The sequence below is a fragment of the Manacus vitellinus genome, unplaced genomic scaffold (genome assembly GCF_001715985.3).
Source record: "Manacus vitellinus isolate BGI_N305 unplaced genomic scaffold, ASM171598v3 scaffold_11_pilon, whole genome shotgun sequence".
NCBI lineage: Eukaryota > Metazoa > Chordata > Aves > Passeriformes > Pipridae > Manacus > Manacus vitellinus.
The window spans coordinates 1472925-1490730 of record NW_021938895.1 but is presented as its reverse complement, the minus strand read 5'-3'; the positions used below and the strand labels follow the sequence as shown (position 1 = coordinate 1490730).

The 17806-nt window shown below is 41.0% G+C and overlaps 1 protein-coding gene across 3 annotated transcripts in view; it reads right to left on the bottom strand.

Annotated features, from left to right (window-relative positions):
* Positions 1–2659: 2659 nt before the first annotated feature.
* The window catches only part of CDC5L (cell division cycle 5 like), a 31410-nt gene continuing 16263 nt past the window's right edge, over positions 2660–17806 (bottom strand). For 2 of the 3 annotated variants that reach the window (XM_018088742.1, XM_018088741.1), the window contains 3 exons: positions 16141–16338; positions 4220–4432; positions 2667–3130 (listed from right to left, as the gene is read on the bottom strand). In XM_018088742.1, coding sequence (XP_017944231.1) covers positions 3026–3130; positions 4220–4432; positions 16141–16338 — 516 coding nt within the window. In that variant the 3' untranslated portion in view covers positions 2667–3025. Of the gene's footprint in view, positions 3131–4219; positions 4433–16140; positions 16339–17806 lie in introns of all 3 variants that reach the window. The other variant, XM_018088740.1, reaches the window with a different exon arrangement.

Here is a 17806-nt window from a genome sequence, read left to right as displayed (position 1 = left end):
TCTGTCGGGTATGGATGAGACACCCAGCTGTTATAACTTAGCCCTGCTGTCCCCTTGGCTTTCCCAGGTACCTGAATCCAACTCAATTGAAGTAAATGACGGTCTTATCAACTCCATGGACTTTGAAGCAGGCTCCAGCTACGGGATTGATCCAATATGTAAACGCCAAGTCTGATTCCAGGAAGGGAGGAAAATCATCAGCTGAAATTATTTAAAGGCTTGCAGATATATCTTGGCATGCTAAATGGAAATGAATTTCTCAGGGAGAATGTTAAATAATTCTCAAAATAATTGTTAACACACACAGCACAACCCCCATCCCACCTCTGTCAGTCAGGCAGGGTAGGGTTTACCCACTGCAGCAAAGTATTCACTAGTTTGCAATGTTTATGGTTATACTTACTATTGTTTTGGAAAGAAAGATCAAATCAGTGGCTGGCTTCAGAAATTTAAAGTAAAAATTTGGTATCAAGGTGTACTGGTCACTTATGTCCACCAAACATCTGTATTCAATTATGAAGCAACTTAGAAAGAGATTCAGGGAGTGCAGTTTGGGACATAAAACCGGGCCTAAGCCCAAGAAATAGATCTGGCAAGCCCAAGCTCCATCATCACCTGTGGCTGGAAGCACTGACATCTACCAGCATTCAAATTTAGCTGAACAGATTTTCCAAGCACTCCAGTTTAAGCTACCACACCTGAATTTCTTCATCTTGACATGTTCTAGCCAGGCTCTGCTGCTCCATTCACATCCCTCTGGATCCAATAGTCACATGCACAGAGCACCCAGTGTGCAGTTTTTGGGGTAATTTCACCAGATCTAGGACTGGCTGCCTTAGGGCAGCTCAGGGCAGGTAAAAGCCTAAAGTAAGGCACAATCAAGTTTAAAGTTAAGGCAGGAGACTTCATTAGTTTTCTGTCAATATTGAGATGGACATAAACCTTAGGACTAAAACTCTGACTAAAGACAGGGAAAACTGTGAACTTAAGTTAAAGTGTTGTGTAAACAAACTGAACTGCAGAAAACACTGAGCAAACCTCCTGCAGGTACCTTCTCAAACACAACCACCTGGTATCTGCTGTTTTGCATGCCACAAATCCCTACCTGCTGCAATTAATGACTGGTTAATTGCATGCATTTCAAGAAAAGTCTTTTGTGATTGATCAGTCCCTCCGAATTTGCCATTTAAAACTATTTGTTAAGGCCAAATGTTTGAGTATCTCTCTAGCTCCCATCCCAAGCTGTCAAAAATACAGGAAACACCAAAGTGGCTCTGCTGCAGCCCTAAAAAGAAAGCAAATAATTGTAGTTGTGGTATTGGTAAACCTACAAGGGTTTTCAGTTAATATCTCCAGCCACCACACAACCACAAGAACTGTCATGATATGCCATGATTTTTCCTTTTGGGTATAACCATTCAAGCTAAAATACCCCATATGCTACAAGATTGATGCTTAATACTTTGTTCCAGATGTGCTCTGGCTTAGTTAAATATTTAACACATTTCTAGAAGTATGTAGTCTATAATTGCATTAGTACTTCAGAAGAATGATGTCCTGGTGAGTAAAGGGAAAGATATTCCAAGGCTGGCTGTGTACCTACTCCTGCCAATGATCAGCAGAATTCGGACAGGTTACATTTAAAAAAATATGACTATCATTGGTTTCCATGGATGGCACTGAAACAGCTACACAGCCACAGCCCTGACAGTGTCCCCCAGTAACATTCCCAAGTGGACACAAAGTGACATTAATCTGGTAAAACTGCAAATAGCAAAATCCTCATTTAAATCCAAATATGTACAAGCAAAATTGCAAGATGCATCCAACTGGATGTATTTAATTGCTGAATTCTGTGCTGTTGAAAATACAGTTTTGCCTTTTTTTTTCCTGTGCATTGCCACAAACAAAAGACTTACTCTGGGAGTAAGATGGATCTCTGAAGAAGTGATGAACACCACTGCAAAAATAAAAATGTGAAAGTGTCTTTTTATTTTTAAGAAAAATTTTTATAGAAATCTCTAATGAGATGCCTGATTGTGGCAAATTCCTGTATTAAAAACATTGGGAAGGGCACACAAAATTTTAAACAGCAACATCTAACTCAAGTGTGGTGTGACAAGAAGATTTTTGGATAAAATTTAGAAGAATATCAAAGAATAGGAAATAATGAATTTACCCCCTTCCATAAGCCTATCCTTACCCTTTAGGTCAAAGTAATGAGAAAACTGTATCCTGTTGGGATGTGGTGAAAGGAGAAGAGTAGCAAATATGGAGCTATTTTCCCAACCCACACCATGGCTGCTCTGGGCAACAAAGCAGATGGTTTTAAAAGAATTAATACTTAGAAAATGTAATGGTACTGCTGAAGTCTGTGGGAACCACTAGGCTGTGCTGGGATGGTGAAATTATGCCACTATGACCATTTGAGCATCTTGATAAAGCTGGGAGTGTTTAGTCACATCCACAGAGAAGAATTAGGAACAGGGTATTACCTGGGCCACAATTATCCTGCACAGGTACTTCCTATTACAAATTACAGCCTCGGAAAATAAAGGTAGCAGTGGGGAAAGGGAAGAAAGACAATTTACCAGAAATATGAAAGGGGGCTGGGATAGGGGAAGATTTAATTTTAGTTAAAAGACAGACATATTATTACTTCTTTGTTTTTTAACATTCCAGGTTTATTCAAAAGACATTATTCTGCAGGCATGTATCTTACAGGTCTTAAGACTGATAAAACACTAGGAATAATGTGAGTTCCCTAGCAAATGAAGACATGGCTAAAATCATACCAGAGTGATTTTTTTCTTTCAATAAAATTTTGGACATTTCAAATCTATTTTTAACACTGGCCAGAGCTATTCATACCTAGATCATTTGGAACAGTCCATTAAAGGAACAAAAGTTGACAAGATGCAAACAGCAGGCTACACTTGATTTCTGCAACTGCTGGCAAAAGCTGCTGGAGAAGTATCTGCACACTTTAAAAATGTTACATCAGTGACAAATGGAATTTTGTGCTTTAATACTTTGCTTGAAAAGTCTCTTTATCCAACATGAAGTCAGCAAATCTCTGCTGGAGCTCCTTTTCTCTTTCCTGCTGTCGCTGCACATCTTCCTTCAGACACTGTAACGAAAATATCATTAAACAACCAGTCAGTTTTCCAACAGTCACACCCATGAAGAGCTTTACCAAAGGTTATAGTTTAGTTGCTTCAGAGGAAGAGGTCAGAATTGTGACAGGACATTGCTAAAATTACTTATTTTAAATAGAAAAGTAAAACAGGGCAGTTGATGTAAAGTATCAAGAATCACAGTTATCTTATTTCAAATCTCAGGTATCTCACCCTGTCTTTGGCAGCAGTTAAGATCAAATGCTTCAAAAGGAAGAGATTTCAAATTGGAACCTTGCCATGTACTAAAAACAGGTGCTATTAGCAGCTATCATCTGATTTAATGTGTTTTTACTGTTATCTTTCACCAAATCAATTAATCACTTTGGAGTTTGTAAAAACATCTACCAGCATTTCTAAACCACCAGTTTTAAGGACTGATCTGTTTTAATGTTTTTAGAGCAAAAGGTTGAGAAGATCTGAGACTCAATGGAACCCTCTGTTTTGGAAGAAAAAAAGTGTTAAAAAGAAAAATTGTGCTCAGGTGAGTACTAAGTCCTTGGAAAGCAAGCCTGGCACTCGCTCAGACATAGGACTGAGTTGTGGTTGAGGGTTGCCTCGTTAAGATGAATAAAAAGAGAATATCCTGGAGATCCTTGAACTAAGAAAAGTGGCTCCAAAGCACTGATTTCAGGTATATACTAGCATTTGGTCCACTGACTTTTATGAAAGTAAGAGATTTTACACAAGTTTTACAAGTTCTAACTGTAATTAAAACCAAAACAAGTCAAATTAGGAGAGATATGGAACTTCTGCTGATATGCATTTCAGAAGGTTTATAAAATAAACCACACAAGGAAATAAAAAAACCCCAAAGTTAAAGAACACACTGGCAGATTAGTCCCAGCTTCTAATACATGTATCACAGAATCTTTGATATTGAAGTAAACAGCAGATGAATCTGGTAACAGCCAACATTTTAAAAGAACATTAAAAACCTGATACCAACTCAGGCTGTGAAGCTCAGAGCTCGTATCTTGTAAAAACTTCTTTTCCACAAAATGCCTGTGTTTGACCCCAGGCATTACATTTAGGAATCTCACCTCCAGTCTCCGAGGGATTGCAGCATCCTCGTGTTTCTTCAGCTCCTCAAAAGTTCGCAGCTCCAGGTGGGCCTGTTCGATCTGGTCCCACAAATCATTCAGCTGTTTGATGAGGCCCATGGCTCGGGACTGGTAACCACCCAGCAGGATCTTCAGCTTCTTCTCCATCTTGGCAGCTCTCTTTGCTTCAGTTGTCATGTGGCCTCTGTTTATCTGCCACAAGGAACACAAGAATTATTTTATTTACCCAGAATTCAGAAGTCAAGAGAAAAAAAAAAAATCAGTAAAAATGTATCTGTGGAATTGTATCGAGTTGATTGAGTTCTTTGATTTCTATTAAAAAATAGTTCTTCACATTTTGCACCAACCTAGATTCCCGGATTAAAATCTTTACAATATACAAAATACATTATTCCAGGGGTGAAGTCCACTAAACCAAAGAGGGTTGATGACACACTGTGAGCACAGCTTCACACACAGGAACTGTTGCAGTTGCTGAGCTAAGTGGCCAAGCCACACGATTGCTTGTGAGGCCATATCCCACTTACACAGGAGATGTAATCTGCCTCAGTAATGGAAAACTAAATAAAGATATTATGCTCCACCTTTTCAAAATCATATTCTTAGTCTGCAAAAACATCTATCAATCCTACCTATCCCAACAGAATTCACCTAAATCATATTCCACACAGGAGAAGACCACTGGGAATGTTAAGGCAGCTTTGAATCCTTCTCTGTTGCAAAGAGCCATAATGAAGATACTTTAGACTGATGTTAAGTGGCAAATGAACGGCAGTGTTTGGGCATAGAAACACTGCAAGGAACAGCAGGACTATTTGAAGGGGAAATAATTCCTACCACCACTCTGCATGTGCTTTCCCAGGACAGCCACATCAGGAGACAAAGGACAAAATCCTGGTAACTCACTGAGGTGGGACAGGATAGTGACACCAATTACAATTCATACCCTGCTTCTAAAGGGTATGAAAAGCAAATCCCACCAAAAAACACAATACAACATGGTCACCATCCCAAGAGCAACCCAGGTGCCATGATGAGAACTCCACAGGTGTCATCGTAAGGCATCTCAGAAAGACTCTTGGATTCACACCAGCTGAATGCTGGACCTGATTAAGTGTTCAAGGCCAGGCTGGATGGGGCTTGGAGCAACCTGGTCTAGTGCAAGGTGTCCCTGTCCATGGCAGGGAGTTGGAACTGAGCTTTAAGGTCCCTTCCAACCTAGGCCATTCTATGATCCTATGAAACCAACAAATAACACAGGACTACACCACTGAGCACAACTGTGGAGAGGTGCAGCAGTTCACATCTCTGAACAGAGACATAAAGTTTCTGGTTGAGGCTTTTTTAATGCTATTTCCTTAAAAAAGAATCCTTTTTTTTCAGAAAGCATTGTGTGAATGATGCCAAACTCAACAAAAAAAAAGGAATCAGGCTTTTCAGATTTTGATTCTTGGCACAGTTAAAGATAAATTAGTGCAGGAGAGGAAGAAAATATTTAAGTTTCTCAAGTGATAAAATATAAAAGGCTAACTCAGAACCACAGTCTCTGAGTCATCAGCCCTCACCTTGTTTCTTTAAAAATCAAAGTTTTACTGGTGAATGTTGTTACACACAAAGAAATTACCAATGATCAACCAAAAGCAGAAGCTTTTCACTGCTACAATTACCCAATATATTGTCTCTTACCAATGAAACTGAACTCCATTGGGAAGGAACTACTTTCTGATCTGCCTTTACAGTGATAACCACAGTCAGCTATCACAGTCTCATGCACCAAGCTACTGCAAAGTGCATTTCATCAACCTTCCAACCCTCCAACTGTACTGAAGTACCCTCTGTTACACAGCTGCACGTTTCTGTAACATGCCCTCCTACTCCTCAACAATTTATTCACTCATTTGAAACAGTTTTGGTTGGTGGTGCAGAGATAAACAAAGTGAATGGTCAAGGGAGCAAACTGTTAATGGGTGAGTGAAAGAGAAATTTGACTTTCTGAGCTGTCTAGTTTGCTCCTGGGGAGAGAGATGCAGACTGCTGTGCTTTTCAAACTCTGTTTGCAATGTAGACTTAAGCTATGCCCAAGGTGCTTTAAGCATACAGAAAGGCGCCTCTTTTTCAATATTTATATAAATCTAGAGAAAATTAAATAAATAGATTAGGGATTTGTGAGGATACTCTCTGATGGAAAAGTATGAAAGCTTTAAATGTCTTCACTGGTAAATAATATGCTATTACTGCAACAACAAATACAGCTGTGCGGTCAATGAACTATTTTCCAATTACTGTTCCTTGGATGAGAAATGTGTCTTGAGAGCCACTGACATTTAGAGATCATGGAATAGATGGATGCACAGGCAAACAGAATTTTGTTTGTAACAGAGGCCTAGTGTAACAAAGGTCAATTGTCCACGTTGCTCCACAGCATTATAGACAACTTCGAGTATGCCTGGTGTGAAATGAAACTCCCAGTGTCACTGTTCTAGAGCAGCTTAAAAAAGATCATTTAGAGAAGTTCCACTATTCTGTCGTCCTGAGTGAAGATCTTATTCTTTACTGTGGGGGTTGTGAGGCCCTGGCACAGGTTGCCCAGAGAAATTGTGGACTCCCCATCCGTGGAAGTGTTCAAGGCCAGCTTGGATGGGGCTTAGAGCAACCTGGTCTAGTAGAAGGAGTCACTGCCCATGGCAGAGGCTTGGAACGAGATGGTCTTTAAGGCCCCTTCCAACCCAAACCATTCTGTGATCTCTCAACAACCTAATTTTCTAATGGAATATTTAACACTGAGTACCTGAGGACATAAATATAGATATAAGCACTAACTCCACCGTACAGAAAAGGGGCTGGACCAGGGCACTGTGGGCAGAGGTCCTGGATTATCCACATGCTCTGAGTATCATCAGTAGTGGTGGCAGCACTGGGTCGGTCTCTCACTTTTACACACTTCAGTTTGGATTCACTTTGCTTGGCTTTAGACACGAACATCTGAGCTTGTCACATCAGGCCCTTCCATAAGCAGGAGAGAAATTGGCAACTGCAGGGCATGGCTCATCTGATCCACAGCTCACAGAAGGGCTCCTCACTGACTGTAACAGGAGCACACACTGCTGGCTCAGGCACGTTACTCAAGGTCAGGTGGACCAATCCCACCCGAAGTGTTTACTGTTTTAAGGTATTGTATATAATAAAGCATTGTTTTTCTCCAAGAAAAACAAAGCCAGTTCAAGTCTAATGCCTATTAGACCCCAATTATTTAAGTACTCCTGAAATTTTCAGACAATGAGAATTGGACTTAATCTTTTCGAGGTGTTCTGGATACAGATTCTTACTTTTAACTACTAGAGCCCTTAGGTTTTATGCTGCTTCTTAGCCCTTGCTTTTTTCAGTTCCTTGTCTATCTTGGATTATCAGAGGCTTCACTGCTGCAAGAAAAAGTTAAGAAAAGAAGGGAGAAAAAAAAAAAAGAAAAAAGCCTCCCACATATCTAAACTCAGAAATAACAACCCTTTCTTCCTTCTCTGGTTATAGAGAGAAATGTGAACACTAACCACCTTTCCTCCTCCCTCCCAACTACAAGATTTTAGGACCTACTACGAAAAGGTCAAAGGGAGGTCTTAACTTTTGTAACAAATACTATTTATGAAAAATTGCTGACTGCTGCATAAATGCCAACAACTGCATATAATTTTAGTTCAAGCTTCATAAAATTTTAAGGCTCAGATACCGAGCTAAAAATTCCAAGCAGTTATGAAAAGGTGTGTTTAAACAGTAGTCTACATTATTTGCTTAAAGCTAAGAAATAGATTTCAGTAAAATCTGACAACCATTTCCCCCCTGAACCTAGCAGAAAAAGGAAAGATGTGAAAGATCTCTCTACTTATTTATTTTGTACTACTCCTTGGCCAGCTTTGGTTCTGCTGACTTCTATACCAGCTACAGCAAAATGAGAACAGCATGTACAGACACAGGGTAAGATGATATATGATGTCAGGGCAAGTGTGAGAGCCTCATACCATCCCAAATCTCTGATGTAAAAGCCTTTCCTCATGTCTAGTAGTGCTCAGTTTTCAATACAGCACTAGAGAACCGAGGAAGAGAAACCAAAACAGAGCAACAGACATAACCAGAAGTTCGTAAAACATGATCTAGAAAAGGGAGACTGACTGTAAAAACAGTGCTTTTTGGTTTGTTTTTCCTCTGTCTAACAAAAATAGAGAAAAAGAATAAAGACACAACACCATGCTTTAAATATCCCAAAGGTCATTGTGAAAAATTAATCTGGTTTTATGGTCACTGAGAAAGAAAGAGGGATTTAAATTGGCAGGGAAATTTTAGATAGGAGGTTAGTTGTGAGGTTTAACTAAGGACAATAAAGAAGAGGGAAGAACTTCTAATGAGAACAAACATCCACTGGGAAAGATTTAAGAAAAACTGACCCTGAGGAAGGAAGAGCTCAACTGCCTTCAAAATTGCATTTTCAGAGCTCCTCATCTCACCAAGTCTACTGAGGACACCCCTCCTAAGTTCAAAGGGCTTTTTCCCTGTACTGACTATTTTGTTTTCCTTCTATTAAATGTGGAGCTTCTGGTAATCCCTGAACAGCATTAAGCTTTAAGCTCTCTTGTCTTTTAATTGATCTTAATCATGCCTGATGGATTAAACAAACATGGAAGAAAAACTGCTGCATGCTCTGACTGGAGCCAAAGTCAAAAGTAAACCAACTTGTTCCATGACCTTGGAGAATCAACATATCATCATAAAGCTGCTTCACTTGTGCACAGAAATCCTGTGCCAGCTCCAGCTCCGCTGAATAGGTTACTCTTGGAACATATAGAGCTCTACTCTAAACTTTACTGTAACTTCCTTCCTCACCTCAGACCCACAAGTGGCCCTCCCATACCCAATTCTGCTGGCAGGACATGGATTAACTCAATTTAAATAGCAGGGTTTGTGAACTTGCCTCATGTTGGCTCAGCCAGCTGGAGGAGCTGGAATGAGAACACACCACGACACCCAGTGGGATTCACCAGCATTTCCAACCACCCTGGGGCCAACGATGATCAAAACACCACAGCAGCCTCTGGGCATGGTGGGGTCATCTGCCTTCACAACCTTGATAGTGCACTCAACAATAGCAAGTTTTTTTTAAACAAAAACTCATTAATTGCTCTACTTAAAAATACTTTTCCAATTCCATGCCCTTGGACAGATTTGCCATTTTTTGGCTTGAAAGACTGTTTCATCTTTCTACAGCTTGATCAGGGAAAACTCTCTGTAGAGCTCTGCCTTTCACTTACCCCTGAGTTAGTAAAAGGTAACAGTCAACTGCTGCAAACTGAGGCTTGGGATTAACATGAAACAAAAATTGCATTTCCAGTGTAGAAGAATATGGGCTCAAATCTGTCAAACTGACATGAGCTCAGCTCATCAACTGAAACCACTCCATGGCTTGACACAATCTCACATCTCTGCTGAAACACTGAAGATCACAGAATGGTTTGGGGTCGGAAGGGACCTTAAAGATCATCCCTGACATGGGCAGGGACACCTTCCACTGGAGCAGCTTACCAGGGTCTCATCCAGCCTGGCCTTGAACACCTCCATCTCCAGTAAAATACTTACTTAACGTACAAGGGGGAAACAAGGAGCATTAAGAAAAAGGGCTGATAAGTATCAGAACAGTCAAAGAGGGACAGAGTGTGCAAATTTAAAGAGAAAAAAAAAGGAATTAATTCTGATTGACTGGGATCCTACCAAGTTTTTCATGGGAAGATTTAGTTACAAAAGATCCTCAAATTAAGGCACTGCTGGTAAGCAGCTGCAACTTCACAACTGAACCCAGATCAAATATTCAGAGCTTGCATGCCAATATAGAGCCACTTTTACCCAACTGAATAGGGAAGCCTGGATATAAACTCCTATATTTGCCATGTACATCACACAGCATTATGACTTACTGATGTCTGTAGGACACTATTTCCTCTACTCACAGCCAAATCTAATAACCCAAGAGCAGTCTCCACCTGAACTACATTCCTTAAATTATAATGACTTGTCTTCAAACACTAACACAAGCTGGAATGACTGTTGGGTAAAGATAGTACAGGGTATATCAAGAGCTAGTGCTCCCACAGAGTTCATAGCATCCAACTTCTCAGAACTAGAATAATCTAGAAAGCTACTGGGTAAATTAGCAGCCACTGCTGATCTACAGTGATGACATTAAAGCCCACTTAGAACATTTTTATTTGGGAACTGCTTCTAAGACAAGCACTACTATCAGTGATAGCCATATATGTTTTCTACAACTCCCTGAAAGGAGGTTGGAGCCAGGTGGGGGTCAGTCTCTTCTCCCAGGTAACATGTGACAGGGCAAACAGAAATGGCTTCAAGTTGCACCAGAGGTGGTTTGGACTGGATATTAGGAAGAAATCTTCACAGAAAGTGTTGTCAAGCACTGGAACAGGCTGCACAGGGAAGTGCTGAAGTCACCATCTCTGGCAGTGTTCAAAAATTGTGTGGATATGGTACTTTTAGACATGTTTTAGTGGTGAACACAGTGGTGGTGTCAGGTTGATGGTTGGACTTGGTGATCTCAAAGGTCTTTTCCAACCTTAATGATTCTATGATTCTAGCTCAATCGCAGTAGAAACATGTCTAGAAGAGCACAGTTCAAGAAGGAAAACAACTAATTTATTTTTACATAACTTTTTTGGAAACTCTCTACCATTCAAAAGTAAAAAAAAAAACCCAAAAAACTGCAGTAAGATCACAGGCAGCAACAAGTAGCGAGGCCAAGAGCTCTGATTACCTGTAAGCAAACACAGGTCACTGCTGTGTCTGTGAGGTAACAGGGCAGCAAGTACAGTGTAATTGCCTTCAAAAACCAGCCCTGCAAACCCAGACTGCCTGCACTGGTCTCCTCCAGAGCAGAGGCTGACAATCCTGCAGAAGCTCAGGTATTAAACAAGTCAGCAAACAGCCTGGTTCCCTCCCAATACCCAGCAGAAGCCTCATGGTGAACTTGCAGCAGTCAATTTTGGACAGTGATGGTGTGCAAAGGCCCTTTGCAATGAAGAGCTTTGTCAATGCTGAACTTTATTTCTAAGCATTGTAAATTATCAGATTCTGAACAACTTGGTAGTGAAGATCACTGATAACCCTTTGCTATGATCCTCTGGTTCCAATTACTCTCCCAAGAGACCTTATTAAAAAAAGCCTATTCCACAAAGGCAACACATTAGCACAAAATAAAATACATGAGCATAAAAGCAAGACTCTCAGGATTTCCACCATATTTTAGTTTTGTGAATATTTTCTCTATTCCTAGTCTTATAAAATCTCCTATTTTCTCCAGGTGTTTTCTCAGTAATAGCATATCTGAAAATGCAAAAGAAACTGCAAACTTTAGAAGCATGTAAACTACAGAGAAATTAAAATACAATCTCCAATAAACTAGTGATACACCCTGCAGCAGAATGTACCATGTAAACCATAAAACTCCAGCTAAGCAAGTGGTTTTCAATTTGAATTAATTCAGAGGACTTGGGCTGCAATCAAAAGCAAAAATGGACACTGGTAAATTATCACCTTGATATATCTTGGATACTGCAAAGAATAGATAATTTACTAAATTTTGCATAGACAATGTACCTTGAGCCTTCCCCTGTGGGCTTTCAATAGTGTTTATAATTTAACCATCAAATGAAATGATAACATTAACTACCACAATTTTAATAAAAATATTTGTATGCTGCAAGCCAACTTTATGAACTGTCTTCAAAGAAAAAATAATGCTGGCAGGAAGTTCCTAAGTTATGAACTACAAAGGGAAGCAACTATTTTGTTAAATAGATGCCTCTGCTATCTCATATCATCTTATAAGGTCCCTAGTGTAACACACACCTTAGCAGGAATGCTTTTCTTTGTAAATATATTGTTTGGAAGAGAAGGGAATAAAAGCTATAGCAGAGAAATGAAGTAGTAAATGCAACTTACAGTAGTAAGCATCAGCAAACTCCCATTTCTGAAATGACTTGTTCTCCAGTGTAGCCTAGCCTTGAAAAAATATGCTGGACTTCCCAAAGCTATTAGAAACATCAGAAAATTCCACAAATCTAAGCTGTACCACAGACACATAGTGAGGTCACAGAGATTCACTTGCATGGACCTGAAACTCCCCCTCTGTAATGCAAAAGAGTTCACATACTAGTCTTGTAACACACTTTATCCACAGTAAGTAACACATTCAAAGAGTCCAAAACCCTCAAAACAGAGAAGTGGAAAGTATTACTAACACACAGCAGGACAGTCCATCATTGGAACTATTGCTGGGGGTGCCTGGACAGGATAACCCAGCCAAACAGAAGCTCTCCACAACCGCTCTGCTTTCCCTCCTCGAGTTCATCAGTAACAGCCCAAATCTGTTTGTGGTATCACCGTCCATTCCAGAAAGATAAATGTCGTGTCAACATCCACCAGGCTGCCACCACAGAATCACTGAGGCAGTGAGAACAGGCCAATTAAGGGAAGATGACTGTGTGTCCACACCATCAATCCAGCCAGGAATCTCTGAGCGATGAACAGTCTCAGAAAGAGCTGGAAGTTTTTGCACAGGACCTGCAGGGTGTCAGCAGTCCCATATGGAAGTGTTAGACAGTGACTACCCGAGGTGCAGCTGTGCCAAATATCAATAAACTCTCATGGCTTTTTCTTCCCTAGTGATCTTAATACAACATAAAGCAGAAGCAGCAGCCCCAGAGCTGACCAATATCAGTTGCTGTTGCTGGCAAACTATTTTACAGTTTCTACTCTTCTCTCAAAGGAAGTTAAGAGTAAAGCAAGTATCTTAGGGTACTGAAAGCTGAGCTAATGTCCCTGCTTTTCATTAAGCTTGTCTGATACTTCCCATTAAAATATCTATTTCAACTGATATTGCTTTCAGACAATTTTCCTTGGAAAAACATTAAAATGAAGGTGGCTTTTGCCATTGCTGAGAATGGGTTAGGGGAAAAAAATTGCTGTGCTTTTTTACTGCATATTCATTTGTTCATTAAACTGCTATGGTTTTTATTCATTATTTAAAAAACAATTCAGCAGGTGACCTATGCTTAAAAAACTGTAAATACATATCTTGCTTTTAGAAATGGGCCTTTTAAATAGGTCAGGCCACAGAGCTGCACTAAACTGCATTCTGCACACACTTGGGAGAAATTTTCAGCTCAAATTTAACTTTGCAAAGAGCACCTGCGCTCAGGAAACAGTGAGTTGTGAGAGGCAGTGCTGCACCTGCAGCCGTGGGGCACAGAGAGCTCTGCTGGCCCCAGTGCCTGACTGAACTGGGGGATGGGATTTTGGAACACAGTAAAACAGGAGAGCAGGATTGTGTGTAGAAGTGCACCAAGCCATCAACCTCATCCAGCAGCACTCTGAGCGCCCAAGTTATTCAGCTACATTAGGGAGAGAATCCCATGATTGCAGCGACTGATCGTTGTCACAGAATCACAGAATGAGTCAGGCTGGAGGGGACCACAGTGGGTCACCTGATCCAACCTCCCTGCTCAAGCAGGGTCATCCCAGAGCACTTGGCACAGGATTGTGGCCAGATGGTTCTGGAATATCTCCAGTGAGGAAGAATCTACAAACTCTCTGGGCAACCTGTTCCAGTGCTCAGACACTGCACAGGAAAGAAGTTTTCCCTCACATTCAGGTGGAACTTCCTGAGCATCAGTTTCTGCCTGTGCCTCTTGTCCCATTGCTGGGCATCCCCGAGCAGAGCCTGGTCCATACTCTGCCCTGTCCCTGCAGACACTGACAGACATGGATGAAGTCCCCTCTCAGCCTCCTCTAGAGGCTGAACAGTCCCAGCTCCCCCAGCCTTTCCTCATCAGAAGATGCTCCAGTCCCTTCATCATCTTTGTCACCTTTTGCTGGACCTGCTCCTGGAGCTCCAACTCTCTCTTGTGATGAGGAGCCCAGAACTGGACACAGCACTGCAGATGTGCCTCACCAGGGCTGAGCAGAGGGGCAGGATTGCCTCCCTGACCTGACGGGACACAGCTCCCTGGATTTTGTTCAGTGTGTTCCACAGACTCCCATGTAAATGTTGGCAGCATATAAAAACCAATTTTACTTTTTTTTGGTAAGACCTCTGATTTGTATTTTGCTTCCTGGGTGACTGTCTTGTGACTACAGAGCAACGAACACTTAGAACAAACATACAGGAATCTGATGAACAGATGACTTGACCTGACTTACTTTGCTTCAGTGTCCTTAATAAGCATTCCACCACCAACTACTCATTCAAATATTGGGAAAAGATGGACAGAGATCAACAGCATAAGAAAGCCCACACAGAAGTAACCAATTTAGACTGGAGAAACAGTACAGAGCATAAAGGCACAGGGCCACACACCGAACAATAAAGAGAAAACAAAATATTCAAGAGCTACTCATTAAGCAAGTACCATCCACCCTGTGCAGCAAATGAGTCTGTGGAAAAACTAGGACTGCAATCACAAAATTAAAGACTGTCTCATAAAGCACATGCATAGGCAAATTAAGGCTGTGCATTCCCTAACTTGGACTGTTTGACTTTGCAACTTTAGTAACGCCCTTCTAATGTCGTTTTGGGCCTGAGATATTTAAATTTCAAAAGCATTTGTACACAAATTAGGTGCAGCCCTCTGATTCCTGGCATGGTGCCCACCTGGCCGCACTGCCATGCATAGCCAGGCTGTGCTCTGACAGCAGTTTTGGGGAATCAGAGCAGAGTGAGAGCTGGGCAGCGTTGGGCAAGGCAATGGTGCTCTCTGCTGGGGGAGCAGCAGCACAACAAGGGCTCTGCTGTTCCTACTAAACCTTTACTACCACTCTACACACAGGTGAACTGCTCCTGGCCTGAGAGGTTGACAAACAACTACAGTCTATACCTGGATGACATTCTTGACTGACAGGCTTCACAAAACACCTTCACACCGTGTTTCATGTGTATGAATCAAATGAAAATTCAGCCTTTCTGGCCTCTCTCATGTTATTTCTCTGGCAGCAGCTGTTGGGGGGGGTTACTTCTAGCAACAGTAGCTATGTTGATGTTAAATACAGAAAAACTTTTTTAGTAAAGTTTCCTTTTACCGTGGAACAAAATAATCTGATGCCTGCAGAATTTAAAGAGACTTTTAGGCTAAAATGGTATTTTGGAAAACATTTAATGACTTACTGCAAGTCAGAACAAACACATGTTCTGTGGGAAGAAACCATTTCAAATCAGCTCACTTGTTATCATAAATGCTATTTTGTGGGTTTTTGTGTGGAGTGTTTGAGTGAAGCTCTAGAGAGGGCACAGGGAAAAGGGTCTGATAAAGTGGAATGGGATCACAAACACCCATCGTTTTCTTTTTGGAGGGAATCACTGGAATTGCCAAAGGATGCCAGTCTGGCAGGAATTCAGGACTATCTGGACCTTCATGTATGTCATAGTCAATCAGAAACCAAATGTTAAGTTGGAAAGAGAACTTGAGAGGAGCTTTGATCCAGAAATGTTGGTTTTAAGCATCTTTATCTGAAATATCTCACACTGGTCACTATTAGGAGCAAAGTGCAAAGGTAGAAAGATCAGGTATCTGATTTGTTAACAGTGGAGATCAGGAAAACAATAAAAAAGTCCACATGGAATTACGAGAGAGCAGAACCTGACTTTCTCTCCAGATGAGAATAAAGTGGGTGAGATGAGCTGTGCTACACCTTCAATGACCTTTTCAAAGGAATCCCACCAAAACACCTGCCTGATTTATACAGTAACCTCTAACTCTTACATAGAAAAAAGAAACGAAACACAAGGAGAGAAACTCTAAAAAAAAACCCCAAAAACAGGTGCAAAAAACAGGAAAAAAAGGGACACTGACCTCAAGTCTCTTTTCAAGTGACTCTATCCTGTCTTTTTTGCTGGCCAAGTTGGCCCTCGTGTATCGGCTCTGTCCAGGCAGGTACAACACTTGGCTGTAACATTCTTCCCACACCTGGTTATAAGCTTCACTTGACAGCTCTCCGTGCCCCATTCCTTGCTTTACCACTTCCATCTCTTGTGCCAGTAGATCTTGTGCCTGTTGGGAAAGGATGAGAAATAAATTGCAGTTACAGTACACAGGATACAAGAAAATTCTTCTTCTTTTCAATCCTTCAATGTGCAACTCATGGGGGCAGCTTTTCCTTTCATACTAAAAGCTCACCACCAGGTTAAGCTAACTATGAAATCAAAGACAGATGCTGTGGATTATAAATGAAACCCAGGCTAGGAGGCTGCTCACAGTGCAACTATCCCTCATTTTATATAATTTGGCCAAGCCTGACATCACTCTGCCGTGGCTAATGAAAGCTGTGGCACAGCAAGATACTTCATCTTGCTGCAGAAGAACAGAGATAAAAGCAAGGACCTTGAGGGGAGGGAGAACTGTACAGACAGAAGCAGCTGTTCTATGAAACAAAAATCACTTTTCATTTCCTTTTGCTTGCCCTTGTCCACACAACCTGGAAAGTCAAGTCTAAACAGTAAGGGGTGAGCTGTGTAAGCTCCACTGCAGGAAACACTCCTCTGAACACATTCTGTGGCTAGAGAACTAGTGAGATATGAACACTCTGCTCTTTCCAGCTTAAAAAGTAACTTACAGTGAACTGAAACGTTTTGAGTTGTTCTCACAACTCTTACTATTTCTGACAAAGAGCCTGGCCCACGAAACTACACAGGCATCCAGGTCCATCTGAATTTATTTGTAACCAAAAAGCTAAAATATATTTGCTGATCTGGATTTCATTGGTTCTAAGTGCATGGCCATGTCCTCTCTTTCAACAGGATTTGCATGTGCATCACAAATTTCCATATCAGCAGTCAGTATCTTCAAGCAGACATTATATTTTATAACAGCATATTGCCCAGGAAGTAATTCAGGCATCATCAGATCAGATGATCTCAGGGAAAGGAAAATTAATTCCTTGTCCTTGATGGTCAACACAGATAAAATAGGAATCATCTAACCACACCTGACAAAGCTGAATCTTATAAAGGTTCTCTTTCAATTAGCCTCTATTAGTACACTGTGAGGAACTACTTAAGGCTATTTAGTTGTGACACTGATGAGTTCCCCATCCCTAAGAGCTCAGCACACTGTGCTCAGCACCACTGCTAATCCTTCCCAAAAGACACTACACATCAGGAAAAGAAAAGAGCATTCTGTATAGGGATTTTAGGAGGAAGTTGTTCTAAAAACAAATGGAAGTTAAGAAAAATAAACAAGCCCCAGATGAGAGCAGAGAGATAGGAAAAATTCCTGGTTTGAACTGGATTTTAGACAAAGAGGGAATATTATGCCGAATGTTAAAGAGTAAGCAGGAGCAAGGATGCAAAAGAACTTCTGCCCATCAGTTAGGAGACAGAATTTCCAGGGACTCTGAAGAAAGTTTCCAGACAAAAGCTACTGGACCATGTAATAGTCTCTAAGGGAAGTGATAGAAAACCTTACTGAACTTCAAAACAACCAGAAAAAGCAATTGGAGAGCATTCCTAAGGGAACAATC